This window comes from Thamnophis sirtalis, unplaced genomic scaffold, assembly GCF_051295495.1.
Source record: "Thamnophis sirtalis isolate CommonGarterSnake01/CBP01778 unplaced genomic scaffold, rThaSir2_p1.2 scaffold_4, whole genome shotgun sequence".
NCBI lineage: Eukaryota > Metazoa > Chordata > Lepidosauria > Squamata > Natricidae > Thamnophis > Thamnophis sirtalis.
In genome coordinates, this window is record NW_028261384.1 from 93,101,647 (window position 1) to 93,118,531 (window position 16,885).

General features: G+C 39.5%; 1 protein-coding gene across 5 annotated transcripts in view; it reads right to left on the reverse strand.

The window, feature by feature from the left end:
* SLC4A1 (solute carrier family 4 member 1 (Diego blood group)) overlaps positions 1-16,885 on the reverse strand; it is a 63,250-nt gene that overhangs the window by 7,925 nt on the left and 38,440 nt on the right. For all 5 annotated transcript variants that reach the window (XM_087713419.1, XM_014062719.2, XM_087713421.1 and 2 more), the window contains 4 exons: positions 3,995-4,171; positions 2,416-2,505; positions 1,746-1,918; positions 1,168-1,421 (listed from right to left, as the gene is read on the reverse strand). In XM_087713419.1, coding sequence (XP_087569545.1) covers positions 1,168-1,421; positions 1,746-1,918; positions 2,416-2,505; positions 3,995-4,171 — 694 coding nt within the window. The remainder of the gene's footprint in view (positions 1-1,167; positions 1,422-1,745; positions 1,919-2,415; positions 2,506-3,994; positions 4,172-16,885) is intronic.

Below are 16,885 nucleotides of genomic sequence, written 5' to 3' on the forward strand. Positions count from 1 at the left end.
TCATATATTCTAAAAACAATCACAACTTCTTGTAACAACAGTAGGAACAGGTAGATTGATATGATGGGAATAAGGAGTTTCTCAAAGCTCATATATCTATAACTTATAGTTCAATGTATGCACTGCAATTAAGCCTTAATGCAAATAATGCAAAGGAAGTTCAAGTCCTATTACAGGTAATCCTTCACTTAGGATCACAACTGAGCCCAACATTTCTGTTGCTAAGCAAGACAGTTGTTAAGAGAGTTTTGCCCCATTTTACAGCCTTTCTTGCCACAGTTGTTAAGTAAATCACTACAGTTGTTAAATTAGTAACACAGTTGTTAAATGAATCTGGTTTCCTTTCCTTTCCTTGACTTTGCTTGTCAGAAGGTTGTAAAAGGTGATCATATGATCCGGGGACACTGCAACTGTTATAAATACATGCCAATTGCAAAGAGTCTGAATTTAGATCACATGACCATGAGAATGTGAAAAATGTTCATGTCATGTTTTCAATGCTGTTGTAACTTTGTCTCTAAACAAATGGTTGTAAGTCAAGGACTACCTGTATCTGCATCTATTATTTTCTTTTTTTTTAAAGGCACATAATTTGTTCTTTAACCATTTTAAATATGAACAGGATGTGGGCTGTTTTAAGCTAAACTTTTGACAATCATTCAATATGTTGGTGATTACCTTTAAAGTCTTACATATCATAAGATTATTTGTGGAACTGCCTTCTCCCATGAACCTTTGCTCAATCCACATGATCCGTCAGTGACAGTACTCTGTTTTAAATCTTGTCATCTTATGGGGTCCTAAGAAATGTGCGTTTTTTGTATTTGCCCCTGATATATGGGATCATCTCCCACTATAACGAATACATGATAGGCCCCAACTCTGCTCGCCTTTAGGAAAGATCTTAAGATCCGGCACTTTCCTCAGTTATTAAGGGCTGGATGAGTGGGAGTTCCTCTTGTGTCTGTTCTGTTGTATGCTTGGTTGCCATATTACATTTACATTTTATATTGTTGTAGATGGGTTTCATTTTTTTTTAAAAAAATGGTTGTTTATGTTGCATGCTGATCAAAGTCACAATGTCTGAGTTGGACAGTCTTATAAAACTTGAAATAAATAAAAATAAAAATAAATACAATCAATTGAATATTTTGTAGAAAGACTCACCCACAAGAATAGCCACCAGGAAGCCAGTAACCCTCTGTTCCTTGACCTCCTGGATGCAGGCCTTTTCTCCTGGCAGAGTAGTCTTGGACATAACTGTCAGAGCATTAGCATGAGTGACAGTCCTCACTGTGGTGGCACTCAGCCAGGGCATGCCCAAAAGTGGTGCGATACCTCCCATTCCAACAATAAGAAGGAGGTCGAGATGGAAACCTGAACCCTTCAGCATCTTCCTCTCAGGTTTGCTTACAATCAGCCTAAAATAGCAACAAAATTTGAACAGAATATTTGTTATTTTAATATTGTATAATAGATCTGACATCTCTGCCCTCTGGATCAACCAAAACATCTTTGTCAAACTTACATGCATATTTTTTATACTGGAATTGATATGAAATCAATGTGAAATTGGAACCACATAATCACCTATTTCTTATCTAAATCCAGGAGGCATCTTGTATCCTGACTTCCTTTCGCCCCTCTTTATCTATTGCATGTCCTTTTGACATACTCTATCCCTGGGTCAATCATTACTTATCTTCATTTTATCACATCTTTTTCATCTTTCTCTAATTTCTTACGTGGTGATCTGTGTCTCCAAGAAGATGAGAATGAAAACTAGGAGAGCTGGCAAAGCTGTAGCAAACATCATCCATATGGGGAATGGATTTCCTAATGAAGAACCTAATGGATGGATAAACCAATTCCGTTGTTCAGGATTGGAGACTTGAAGGCCTTTGGGAACTTTCAATTTCTAGGAAAAGCAAAAAAAGTAGAGAAAAATCAATGGACTCTAGATCCGTTAGTATGTTGCTCATCCCAGTAAGGAAAACAGGAGAATTCATTTAACATAAGAAATCTTTTCCCTTCGGATATGGATCCCAAAAAGGAAGATTGGATGGGCTTTGTGAATTCCTTTTTGATTTTCAATTCACTATAATCCTACAAGATTTTCCGTTCACTACAAGACCTCTGATACAGTATAATAATTTTTCCATTGTCAAAGTTGAAATTAGATTCAATAGCCATTGCAGCTAACTTATATATTTGGAATGGGCAGATTGCCATTCTATTATTTTAAGTCTCTCAGGCAAACTCTCTTGAAAAAAAATCAAAATAATTCAAAGAGGCAGATTGTGTATGAGCATCTTCCTTCTCTTCTGGAAGGAAAGGGCATTGCTCCAAACTGTTAAAACTAGAAACAAAAGAAGTGGAGAAAGGAGCTGCATTAATAAATAAAAGAATCGTTACCTGAGTGTAGGTATCTTTAATAAGATAGTCTGACAATGTCATGATAAAGATGGCAATAGGGACACCAAAGTCACCAATCACCCGGCGAAGCTGTCAAAAAATAAGAAGTGTTAACATGTTGGTAATGATTGGGGGATAGAGTGGATTGATGTATCAGAAGTAGAGAAGAGATTCTCAGTTTCTAGATTGCTTCCCATACTAGCATTTGAAAGCAAATATAATAATGCATTAAAAAGTCTGCTCTAAAATCCAAATGGTGGTCTTCTCTATTTTTTTGCATAGTAACAACAGGGAACTTTTAAAAATTGTTTTTAGAGGAAATATCCCCATTTGAAGCTGGTAGAACTTTCACAATGCTACTCATCCAACACTGTAATGATATACAGTCTATCCTCATTACTATTACTTTGGCCCAATTACGCTTCAGTGACTATAAAGAGTGCTAGAAATTGCTAGTGTGGAAATGACCACACACTCAGCTATTAATGCAGGATTGAAACCTTTGGCCCTTCAAATATTGCTGAAATGCTCCTAGCAGCCACAGCTATTATGAGCAATTGTCAGAGATCTGCAAACTGTAATTCAGCTATACCTTCAAACTTCCGGTATGTGTGCTAATATATTATTTTTTTTAAAAAACTAAATGATGGAACAGACATCTGTATGTTGGGGAAGGAAGTACAGCTGTAATTTTATAATAATATATTGGGACTTTCATCTGAAATATATCAAGAATAAATTTGTGCAATTTATGTTAATTTTGCTACCTAGGTCAATACATGTACTAAAAATGACACATTTCTCTTGCAGCACAATATATTATGTGTGGATTTATACAAAAATTCTGTTTTAACTGAGATTGATATTCTGATTAGCAAATATGATAGAATGGCAGGTTTACTGAATTTCACAGGGATTACTTTTTAATCCATGTTTATCTGCATCTGGATCTATATCTACATTTATGTCCTTGGATATAATCCTTGTGAGTTCTATTATATAAAATTGCAATGCTAAACACTATAAGAGTTCTGTAGGAAACCAAAATCCTGTCTCTTTGTTTAAAATTATATACTTTTTTGACTTATAAGATTTCCTTATATGTCTGTAATTTTTTTAATCCGCCTTTGTAAATTTACACATTAGTAGATATATTTTTAAACTCAATCAATATATTTCTATGTTCATTACAAACCATCCAGTCTTGTGCTTGTCCATTTAAATACCAGCTTGAATGTTGCATAAAAGAAGCTTATTTTATTTATTCTTGGGAGGGTCATCCAGTGAAATAACTTTTTTGGGACTTATTAAAGCCATCAATTTAATAGCAAGCATTTCTGAATTCAATAATATTTATTTCCAAGTAAGTAGATTTCAGTTTATGTGAATTGCAGCTCCATTGATTAAATACTTTGCATTTTCTATTATAATATTTGTAACTTAAGCTGATAATTAAAACCTTTCTCCCAGCATCCCACAGCTTCAATTTATAGTGCACTTGATTCCAATTATGGAAGCTCCTTTCTTTCAAAAGCCTAAGTAAAAATTATATTTCATCCAAGCCCTAAGGACAATTTACCTTGCCAGGGAAAAAACTGCTGTTTTTGAACTTCCGTAAGAAGAAAGCGATGAAAAATGTTCCTCCCATCAGCACAAGAGAAAGCAAAGCAGTATTTGGTACAGGGTACCTTGGTTCTTCATCTGGGGGATAGGTGATGTTTTTATACACCTCTTTCAGAGGGTGCTCTTTAAAAATCTGCAATGGAAAGAAAACAGGTTTGAAAGCTGAGCAAGCAGAAAAATGAACATTTTTGACAGTAAGATTATCTAATATGGACTCAACAGATTATTGCTTCATGTGGCAGAGAAGTTCTTATCCACCCCCTTAACTTAGTTTTTAATGACCATATGAAGATAAAGGTAAAGGTTCCCCTCGCACATATGTGCTAGTTGTTCCCAACTCTAGGGGGCGGTGCTCATCTCCGTTTCAAAGCTAAAGAGCCAGCGCTGTCCAAAGATGTCTCCGTGGTCATGTGGCCAGCATGACTAAATGCCGAAGGAACACTGAATGCTGCTACCTTCCCACCAAAGGGGGTTCCTATTTTTCTACTTGCATTTTTACATCCTTTCGAATTGCTAGATTAGCAGAAGCTGACAAGTAATAGGAGCTCACTCTGTTATGTGGCGCTAAGGCAGTGGTGGATTGCAGGTGGTACGCCCCAGTGCGAGCATACCGGTGACTGCCCGGAGCACCGGGTACCGTTCCGGTATGGTGCTCCTGAGGGACCACCCATCCACCCGAGCTCCTTACCTGTATTTAAGCTTTTCAGCATTTCCGCGCACACACACAGAGCGCATGGCACCTGTGCGATGCTCCGCCGAGCAGCTGGAGCATCGAGGAGGCTCACGGAGGCATTGCAAGAGGTATGTATGCCTGTTTGTGCGTGTTCATGTGGTATACTGTGGGCACTGTGCTAGGGATTTGAACCTTTCTGATCAACAAGCTTAGCCACTGAGCCACCACATCCCTCTGACCATATGAAACTGGTAGGTATAATGTATAGATACCACATATTAAAATAGATCAATAGGTTTTGCTGATTTCTACAACATAGTGATGTTCTCAAGATATTTCTTAACTGATTTTCTGCAACAAATATCTGTTTTCCATCCACCTAAAGAGAGAAGGATTAGTTACCATCAGCAGATTATTTAAAGTAGAGATGAGTTGAAATGTATTCTTTTAGCCATTGATCTCTCAAGACTTTTAGGATTTTGAAATCTAGCACTATGATCTGAGTTGGACCTGGAAACAAGCAAGTAGTTAATTGTGGTCTTTTAAAATTTGCAATATGAAATCAAACTAATTTAGGTAGCTGCCTTCTGTATAAACTGCAGCTTCTGAAGAATTTTCAATGGCAAATCCCCAAACAATGTAGTTGAGTATTTCTGATGTGAAATTCTCAGAAAGAAGCACATGATCCCTGTCTCAAAAACAGTCACAATTATCTGATCAGTCATTTTTAAAGAAGTGTTTTCACTATTTATTCACAAAGATGGTTCTAGAAGACTAGAGTTCAGTACCTTTAATATATATGGACTTCAATTTCCAGAATTCCACAGCCAAAATATTGGTTGAGAATGCATACTTGCTTAAGAAGTTACACATCTTAAAGCTGTAGTGTTTGAGAAACACTTCTGTAAAGTACTGAACATATTTGAGATCAATCACTACTGAGAATAAGACGCAGGAGTATACATATCTTTGATCTGATGCAGCAGGTTTTAAATCCTCATTTCACTTGTTAATAAGGAGATTTTTTTCAGAACAGGATAATTCACATTGGATGAGTTTTCAGGCTAAATGTGGTTTTAGAAACAGATATTTTCTTTTCTGTGATGGGATTTATATTATGAAAATAATTTATCCTTTCCTGCTTCCTTTCTGTTATTGGCTTACATATACCCTGTTTCCCTGAAAATAAGACCTCCCCGGATAATAAGCCCAATTGGGCTTTTGAGCGCATGTGCTAAAATAAGCCCTCCCCCTCAAAATAAGCCCACCCCCAAAATACTGCAACACAGCAGCAGCCATAGATGACCACACTCGCCACCTCTTGCACCTCAAAAATAATAAAACCTCCCCCAAAATAAGGCCAAGTGCTTATTTTTGGGGTCAAAAGAAAATAAGACTGTCTTTGGGAAAACATATTATATGACTGAGAAGGCAAAGTTAGAAACAAGAAGAAAAAATTCCCTTATTCCCAATATTTTTTCTCTCCTCCTAATATTATTTTTATTTATCATGTCAAATGAATAAAGACATGTTGTAATTTGTCTGAATTTATATGCATTTTTCCTGATTTCAACAAAGGGTAGCCAAAATAGGAAACCGCACATTAATAAATCATATGTATGTATTAAATTCTTCTTTAAACTTACATTCTACTCGTGGCAATATGAGTGTATTCTTAAATATAAATGAACCTGAATTTCTGTTCTGGAAGTGCATTCAACTTTTTCTCCCTCTCCTCTTTCTGTCAACAGTAGCATGTAGGAGTCTTATTTTGAAGACTTTGCAATGAGCCTGACTCATTTAGGAATGAATTTCAGGCAGCTGGCAGTACACAGAATAGACTGTTATCTATAATTCCTCCTTTCTCTTACTCTAGCTCATAATTAGTTTAACTATATTTAGCCAATTAACCCAAGGTTGGAGCTTTGCATAATACAGGAAACCGGGTAAGAACTACACAGGCTAGGTCCGGGATGGCGAACTTATGCCATGCGTGCCACAGCTGGCATGTGGAGCCATTTGTCTGGGCACACAAGGCGTTGCCCTGTCAGCTGGCCAGTGTGCATATGCGCGCTGGCCAGCTGCGTTCAGCCTATTTAAAGCCATTTTTTTTGCCCTACCCAGGCTCCAAAGGCTTTAAAAGAGCCTCCCCCCCACGAGGCCCTCCGGATGCTTCAGGAGCTTCCCTGAAGCCTCCGGAGGGCAAAAAACCCGGCCCTATGGGCAAACCAGAAGTTCGGGGACAGATTTCCGGTTTGCTCGTAGGGTCGGTTTAAGCCCCCCAGAAGCTTCAGAAACCTTCAGGAGGCTTTCCTGAAGCCTCTGGAGGACTAAAAATGACCCTGTAAGCAAACCGGGACTAGGGTTGTTTTTAGTCCTCCGGAGGCTTCAGGGAAGCCTCTTCAAGGTCCCTGAAGCCTCTGGAAACCTCTGGGGGGCGGGGGAGGCTGTTTTCACCCTCCCCAGGCTCCTATAAAGCCTCTGGAGCCTGGGGAGGGCGAAAAAAGCATGCAAAAAATGGATGGGACCACTTCTCATGCACACATATGCACTGAGGGAGGCTTGCATATTGCATTATGGGTGCGGCACGCCTGCACACGACCCTCCCCCCCCCGATGTGCTCCCCTCCTTATGGCACGCGAGCCAAAAAAGGTTCGCCATCGCTGGGCTAGGTTCTTCTTCAGATATGCAAGGGCACACAGTTTGCTCATGTGAAACAATATCTAACAAAGTTTGTGGGTTTAAAAAAAAAATAAAGATGGAATAGCATGGGTTTAATAATAAAACAGAAAAGCAAACAAGCAAGGGAGTTATGGCAAACTATAAGCAATTACTACTTGCTTTGCAAGCTACTAGCCAATGAGAGAGAGGAGCAGCAGCATTTGCAAAACCACCAAAAATAATAACAGCTGCAATAGGGTGGGCAGGGGTGGAGGGGGCAAAGAAAGCAAAGCAACAGACAAAAGTGGTTATGTGATGATATTTCAAATATTCTTAATGGGATACTCAAACTCCTGCTTGCAGATGCTGCTTTCTTCCTGCAAATTTTGTGCAAAATAAGCTTTGGAATTGTTTGTTCAGAGGGCAGGTATTCCCAGGGACCATTAATTGCTAATTGGCAAGGGGATGGAGGACAACTGGACACCAAGAAATTACTTCTTGAAGTTGGAAGATTCCCAGTATTGATGTTTAACTATAACTCTGCTCTTTGTGTAACTGAGGCAATTGCTATAGCAGTTGGGTAATAGTTTGTTGGTACGGAAACATACATTGAACAAAATACTTCAATATACATTTTCATATTTAATTAGGGCATTCAAAAGTGGCTATACATGCCTATTTCAGGAATTGAGTAATAAAAATGTATCTAAAATCTACAATGAAACCAAAACAGTTGATCTGACAAGAATGGGATTCCTAGTGCTCATATTCTGAATGATGATAAACTAATAGCAATATCTGCAGTACAGAATATAAGGAACATATCATCTCAGATATAAAAACATTTTCTTTCTATTTGCCAAAGAAGAATTTTATTCTTAAAATATAAAAGTAGCAAATTTTTAGGAATTTCTTCCAGGTGTTTGTTTAATTTTTAATGCAGATCTGGGGTTATTCCATTTTGAAAATGTAATGTTAATGTCTCTTTTCATAAGAATCTAAGACTCTGTGAAGAAAAAGCTCCAAATCAGGTGTTATTTGGGCTTTCAAATTCTTTAAATTTTCCTGATGAGCTGAGGAAAATGCTAAAACATTAGTACAGGAATGAGAAGAGGGACGTTTATGAATCATATTTGCCTAGGATTTCTTGAGGTATTATCTAAGTTTAAGATTATGTAAGCATGAATTTCTATAGTATCTACCTTCCCTAGATGCTTCCTCAGTTGAGTCATCATCTGCTTAATAAATTTTTGAAGGAAATACCCAATTCTTAGAGCTCTTCTGTGTTTTCTGGATTGCTTTAACAAAACGTGTCAGTTGCCATATTTACTTAATCCTTGAGGTCTTTGTGTCTGAGGTAGTATAATATATACAGAATCCCTGCCATACTATCACAGAATCAAGGCCCATGTTATTAGATGTGAATGAATAGTATTTTGATATATTTCTATACCTTTCAGGAAAAGGTATTGAAGGGAGATATAGAAATATCTTAATAATTTTTTAAAAAAACCCGTATTTGGGTATGGGGATTAAAGGCACTAAAATAGATACTGAGAGCTTTGACTTCAACTCTTTCTTTAAGCATAGAAATAAGTTAGATCAGTCATTTTCTCTCAGCCCTAGAATAGGAGGTAAAAAACACCCCAGAACACGGTATTGTAGGGGGAAAAACACCAGAAAACCACTTCCGAAAATGTTGCATGAATCTGCCCATATAGTTACCCAAAATTCGAGACAGATTCAAAGGCTCATAACAATAATGTTCCTTAAAGCTTGAATAATTTTGCTTTAATCTTCAAATATCCATTAAAAACAAATGAAGAAACCCATTGGAGTTCTCTCCTTTAGGCTATATATTTTAAAAGACCTAGTTAAAAGACGTCATTCAGAAGTACGAAATTCCTGGCCTTCAAGTTATGGCTGACCTAAAAGTTACAGCAACTCTTATTCCTGGTCAGAATGGCTGGTGAAAGGTGTACTTTTTGAGAGATATGGGTTCTCTACCCGTGGATAGTTGGTGAGCAAAATGAAGCACTGCCCAGCTTGAGCTACAGTAAATAGATGCTAATTTTTCTTCCCTTGGCAATCAAAGTCTGTAAAATTAATGACCATCTGAGCTTTATGGTCATTCAGCCTGGCCTCTATGCTGTTATGTTTGTGCTGTAGAAACAGGCAAGATACACTATCTGTGTATGGCAAGAAAAAGACTGACATATTTGAGAACCATTTGACTCCCACTTATTATTGGTTTTGTGAAGAAGTTAATTACCATATTCCTTAGCTTGGAGAGGGATTGGTTTGATGGTTTTGATTTTAAACAGTGGTGGGATTCAAATAATTTAATAACTGATTCTCTGTCCTAATGATTTTTTCCAACAACCATTTCACCTAATTGCCTAGAAAGTTAACAACCAGTTCTCCTGAAGTGGTGCAAATTGGCTGAATCCCACCACTGATCCTAAGTATCAATTAGATGTCTTTTGAAATTTCTAGGCTGTAAGTTAGTTACCGGTAGTTAGTCACATGGGATCTGGAAAAACTCTGAATCATTGAGGTATATCATAGCTTTACTCCTTTTTTAAAACTTTTTTTCCAAGATTGAGTAATTTGTCAGAAAAAAGGACCAGGCCTTTTCATAGACATTGAGCTGACCTCCTGGGACTCAGAAAGAGAAAATAGATAATCAGACCAAATAAACCAACGATTCTGACTTATAACTATAACAATATGGAAGAATGGCTGGATTAGATGAGAAAGTTGAAAGCTTCAGCGATTGCTGAATTTGGGGGATTTACTTGTTTGTACCCATTTACATTTCACACTTTCTGTATTATTTGTTTGCAATTTATATTCTAACTTTCTTTCAGGAACTATTGATGGCATACATAGGTTTTTTTCCTCTAATTTATCTCATAACATCAACCCTGAAAGATAGATTGCCTGAGAGAATGACTGCCTGAAAGTTCACCCTTCTAAATTTGTTTACTGCAGAAAGATGGTTTACTGTTTCTGCTACTGCAACAATAGGCAACAATAATCTGTTCCCCCTCTAGCCAGCAAGTAGCAGATGATATTGCTCCCAGTAGTGTCACAGGTTCATTGCAAAAGACAGCGAAGCAGAAAAGCTTCCACATTTTGTTAGCAACCCTGATACAGACTGCTGATTTCCTTGTAACATTAACCATGGGTGGGGAGCAAGGTGGGTTGCTGCTGGTTCAGCCCGGTTTGGCCGAAGTGGCGACAGGAGGCTATGCCCACCTGTCTGGATACTTCTGCACATGCATGAAGCGTTGCATGCGTGAGAGTGCATGAGAATGTGGGCACAAGTGAACCAGTAGTAAACTGGTTATCAACCCACTACTGGGGCGGGGGGGGGGGAGAGCAGTCTGTTCCATGCTGATCAACTTGGCCATTGAAGATTTCCCAGCATCTCTGTATTTCACTATTTGCATGTATGTTTTTCTGATTTTATGGGGAAAGTGCCATGAATCCTTGATGTGAGACATTATTTGATTCAATCACATAGAGATATCTTCATGAATGACTTGGATGAGGGAATAGAAGGGGAACTCATCAAATTTGCAGATGACACTAAGTTGGCAAGAATAGCCAACACCCTAGAAAACATGCTCAGGATCCAAATAGATCTTGAATAATGGCCCCTTTCCAACAACATGAAATGTAATTTGGAGAAAAGCAAGGTTTTACACCTAGGCAGGAAAAACTAAAGGCACAAGTGCAGAGTAGGTGAAACCTGGCTCAAAAACAATAACTTTGTTTTATTATTTATATAGGCCGCCCTTTTCCCTGGGGGGACTCAGGGCGGCTTACAACTCATGGGGAGGGGATACAAACAATGACACATAAGAACAATACATAATTAAAAAGAACACAACATTCATACCATTCGGGTGGGGGTGGGTTAAATCTTTAGCCCCAGGCCTGACGGGATAGCCATATTTTAAGGGCTGTGCGGAAGGTCTGGAGGGTGGTGAGGGTACGAATCTCTACGGGGAGATCGTTCCAAAGGGTCGGAGCTACTACCGAGAAGGCCCTCCTCCGCGTAGTTGCCAGTCGACACTGACTGGCAGATGGGATTCGGAGGAGGCCTAATCTGTGTGATCTAATTGGTTGCGAGGAGGTAATTGGCAGGAGGCGGTCTCTCAAGTATAACTGTGAGAGGGATCTTGGAATCCTGGTGGCCAATCACTTAAATATGAACCTGCAGTGTGTGGCAGCAGCCAAAGAAGTTAATACAATCCTTGATTGTGTAAACAGAGACATAGAATCAAAATCAGGTGAAGTATTACTACCACTTTATAAATCCTTAGTAAGGCCATACCTGCAATACTTCATTCAGTTTTGGTCACCAAATTATAAAAAAGATGTTGAGACTTTGGAAAAATGCAAAGAAGAGCAACTAACATGATTAAAGGCCTGAAGACCAAAATATATGAAGAACGATTGCAAGATTTGGGTATGGCCAGTCTGGAGAAAAGGACTAGTCTGGAGAACTCTGGAGAAAAGGACATGATAGTAGTATTCCAGCATTTGAGGAGCTGTCATCAAGAAGAGGAGGGCCGCAACTTATATTTCAAAGCACCGGAAGGCAAGACAAGAAACAATGAATAAAATTCATCAAGGAGAGAAACAAAACCTGGAATTAAGGAGAAACTTTCTAACAGTGAGGACAATTAACCAGTGGAACAGTTTGCCTTCAGAATTTGTAGGGGCTTCATCAATGAAGGTTTTAAAGAAAAGCCTGGACTGCCACTTGTCTGAAATGGTATAGGGCCATGATGGCGAACCTATGGCACATGTGCCACAGGTTGCATGCGGAGCCATATCTGCTGGCACACGAGCTGTCAGCTGCAGTGCGCATGTATGTGCCGGCCAGTAGATTTTTGGTCTTCTGGAGAGCCGAGGGAGGCCATTTTTGCTCTCCCGAAGCTTCAGGAAAGTCTCCGTTTCCTACTTCTGGAGGGCCGGGGGCGGGGACTTTGCATTACGGGTGCAGGCACGTGTGTGCGCTATCACATGCTTGAGCTCGCATTTTTGGCACCCAGCAACAAAAAGCTTAGCCATCACTGGTATAGGGTCTCTTGCTTGAGCAGGGAGTTGGATTATAATATTTCCAAGGTCTCTTTCAGCTCTATTCTAATTGATTGGTTAAGATTTGGGGCTCTGATAGTAAAATGACGGATCTCAGCTGCAGGTGCAATGGTGGTCTTCAAATCTTTAGGCAACCCTGTATTTGCCTCATGTGGGGCAAATGAGACATGAAGTAGCTCTACTTTAAGATGGCTGTAAGAGTTTGGTAGTTTTCTACATAATCTACATATCCATGATTAATGCAAACATGTTTTATTGAATCTAATTTTCTAGATACAGAACATACCCTAATTATGTGAGGTGAAATTGTATAGTATGTCAGGCTTAGTATGGTTGGCTCTTCTGTACTTCAATGTATGTTGTCCATAAGACTTAGCAAAGAATATATGTTGGGTCTCCTCATATTTGTTGGTGATCAGTATTAACTTTTTATCCATCTGAAAAAGATGAAAACATGTTTTTCATCTTCTCCAGTAGGACGAGCAAACTATTTCTTCAGGCATTTATTCTTACAGGACTGAATTGGTTTTGCACTTATTCCCTGAGACCAGAAGGATGTTACTTGGGCTTTGCTATCTGAATGCTTGGCTTGTTCTGTGATTGTGGTGGAATGCAGCTTTTGAGGCTGATTAACCCTGCTGTCCTTGATCTATCAAACTGAGTAGCAATTTGGAGAGTAATAGTCCCAACACAAGAAGAGACAAGTGGAGGAGAATATCAGGCTAAAGAAAGCCACTCTAGAAACCAAAGATGGCAGCATCTTATCACTGGGTAACTCATATGTAATTTTCCTATATATGAGGGTTCCTCAGAAGACAAAGCAGTGAAAGAAAGAAGGAAGATGGCAAAACATGCTACCCTGCCACCAGATTTTTAAAAAGATATTAAAATGAAGATTGAATTGGCTGATAAACTATATCCATTTACTATTTAGGTCAGCTGTCAGCTCTCTCTCTCTGTGTGTGTGTGTATAAAACAGTCTCAAAATGGCAGGTGTGATTAAAGTCCTATTCTCTTTTATTTTGAAACTCATATTGCACAGACTGGAATGCAATAAAACTTGGATCATCTGGTGGCAGCTATGTACCATTTTCACCCTACTTCTTGGATGCCCCTGCTTCCAAGACCTCAACCCTCCATCAGCCCCGAGTTAAAAAGGCAACTTGAAAACAAATCATTGTCAAGAATATCTATCCAGGTGGTTGCTAAAATTTGATATCAACATGATAGCACTTGTTCAACCATTACATTTCTGCCTAATAGCTATGCAGGTGAAGTTGTGGACTTTGTGATCAACACAAGGCGGGGGGTACTAAGTTGAAGAAGACTGACTTTTGTTGTAAAGGAGGGACCATGCTAATCTTCTGCAGAAAATAGCAACAGTCTGGTGGCAGACTTCTGGGACATTCTCCACTTTCATAGCCTTAAAAGCTAACAAATCTGTTTCACATAAATGTTTCATATTCAAGAACATAGAGATATTAAAAGATTCAGTAGTTCTGCAAGATTTGGGCCACTTTTAACTAAACAACAAATTACATTTATTAATTGATTTCATTTTGGAGATGAGTGGCACCCTCTTGTGGTGTTCCCAGTGTCAGGGTATTCCTAGATCACATGATGATAATAAATTAATCTTTATAGTGCTGCAAGATATTTTTTGATGTCTGAAAAGATTAATATGGGTAGAGATGGGGAGGTTAATGTATGTTTGGATCTTTTGCTTAAAGATGTTAGACATCCATGTTTTCTCTGCTTCTTGATTCTCCTGGTGTTTCAGCTCATCATCTCCAATCTTTGCCTTGTCTTGTCCAGTTGTCCTGAGCTATCTCATCCAATACTAGCAAATCTCTGTAGGGATAATTCTAAATGAAACCACCTGCAATTTCATCCTTCTTCCAGTTCTTCTCCCCCCCCCCCCAATTCTTTCTGCTCCTTAGTTTCTATGGAAACCGTATCTTGGCAGTGTTGCTTCCTGGACCAGCTTGTTCTGGGGAGTGGGCTTGGCAAAGAGTAGACAGGCAGATCTCTGAAGGAATTTTACAAAATTCCAGAAGCCGATGCTCTATTAATAACAGTAATCTTGTATAATGGTGAGGCTAAGCGGAAGGAGTTTATGGCAAAACAGTTTTAAAAACTTGAGGCAAAATAGCATATTGTAATCAAGATATGTGTTCTATTGGCTTGATGCTAACAGAACACCTTTCATTTTTCCATGCATGCAAAAATATGGGTTACCACAGATACCATGTTTCCCTGAAAATAAGACCTGGTCTTATTTTCGGAGGGCTCCAAAATAAGCATTAGGGCTTATTGTCAGAGAAACACAATATCAGGGTGATCAACCTGGCTGGGCATCACACATCCCAGCGTATGCAAAAGAGGTGGTGAGCACACAGAGGCCGACAGTGTCCGGCAGCAGCTACAGCCTACTGGTATCTTGGTTGGTGCACTTTGGGACTGCATAGCCTGCACAGCACAAGTGCAGTAGCAGACTGAGACAGAGGCATGGGGAAAGGCAGGTGAGTTGGACACGTTGTGTGGGCCACGGGAAAGCAGAGAGTTGGTGAGCCGGAGTGGGAGACCAGCTGTGGGAGGCTCATCTTTACATAGCAGCACCAGCAGCAGACAGAGGCACAGGAGGGAAAACAGGCGATTCCAAGGTGCTGTGTAGGCTGCAGGCAAGCTGAAAGATGTGAGGACAAGCCTCCTGCAGCCACTCGCCTGCTTCAGGCCACCGCCTGCTTCAGGCCACCGACTCCCAGCTTTCCCACGGCCCATATGGTATGTCCAGATCACGTGCCTCTCCCCACACCTCTGCCTCCATCTGCTGATTGGACAAGTCTCTGCCTCCATTTGCTGATTGGACAAGTAAGCAACTCACCTGCACTGCGTAAATTGCACAGCCCCAGAATCACCAACCAAGGTGCCGGTGGGCTGCAACTGCTACTGGACACCATCAGCCCCTGCACCCTTGCTGCCTCTGGTGCTGGTCACATCCATACATATCCCGGCTGATGATAACCTTAACTGCCTTAACTGGGGCTTATTTGGGGGGTAGGGTTTATATTAGGAGCATGTTAAAAATCAGGATAAGGCCTATTTTCTCGTTAGGTCTTATTTTGGGGAAAATTGGGAGGCCTAGCCTTTTTATCTTGATTTTTCCATTTGTAAAATGGGACTAAAATTGAGCAGGATATCATGAAAAATAAGTACCATCACAGGTACACTATAAAATATTTATTATGATAGACATGGTTACCCCATTGTAATCCCAAACTCATCACTTTATAGTTGCAGCTTGTTTGCTCTCCCTTAGACATCCTGTCATAGTTGATTCCATTTTTACAGATGTAGAAAGTAGGTTTGATTATTTACTCAAGACCATTTACTGATTATATGAAAGGACCAAAATTCCTGCTGACTAATAGATTGGCAAAAGAATAAATAAATATTTACCCCTTCTTTTTAAACCACGATTGGACCATGTATTATTTACCTCTGCTATCAGAATACTTTGTTACTCTTATCTTAAAGCATTGTTATAATGCTGTTATTTATTTACATAAAGTATTTGTTTGGTTACCCATCAAGAACACTGCTCTGGATGGCTCACAACAATAACAAAACCCAGGTTCAACAGGATGTTCTCCAGTGGGCGATGTGGGCTCCTAAGAGTCTCACATGAACCCTGTCTGACAAACCATCTCCAAATATTCTTTTGAATCAGAACCCCCACTGGAAGTGGGGGCGAAGAACGGCAGCATCTCATCAGACCCTAAGAGAAGCAACAGATCTCTCACGGATTAGAGATTTGCCTATGAATCGGAGTTGGGGTGGCAGCCTTCATGGCTGACAAGATGCTGACCTTTTCGTCAAAATAAGTTTGAAACAGGTGGAGACCAGGAGAGAGAAAAGACCTGGTAAGAGAATTTAACTAACCTACAACTATAAATTAAATCTGGAAAAGGCAAAGAAAATTTGAGAACATAAATAATACTGATGGTCAGATCGGGACTTTTTTTTCTCTAAAAGAAAAAGAACAAAGGAAGGTGGAGAGTTGTAACACAAGCCCCCCACCACGCCCCCAGAACTTCTTTGTCTGCACTTTCGAACAGAAGAAAAGAAAGCAGAGCAGTTACAAACCCACACAATTAATGTTAAATTTGGTTTTGGAACTTAAACAGAAACCAATATTTTTACTTTGTTTGAATTCCTCCTTTGAATTCAAAGAACAAGGGGGGCAAGATAATGTAGGAGTAGAATCGGAGGGAAACAAAAGGCAGACAAAAGGAGGTTGAGGCTGTTAGTGACATAAGGGAAATTGAAGAGGAAGGTTTTGCCCCAACAAAGAGAAATAAAAAACATCCTTTTGGTGGTAACCTGGGGAAAGTTGGG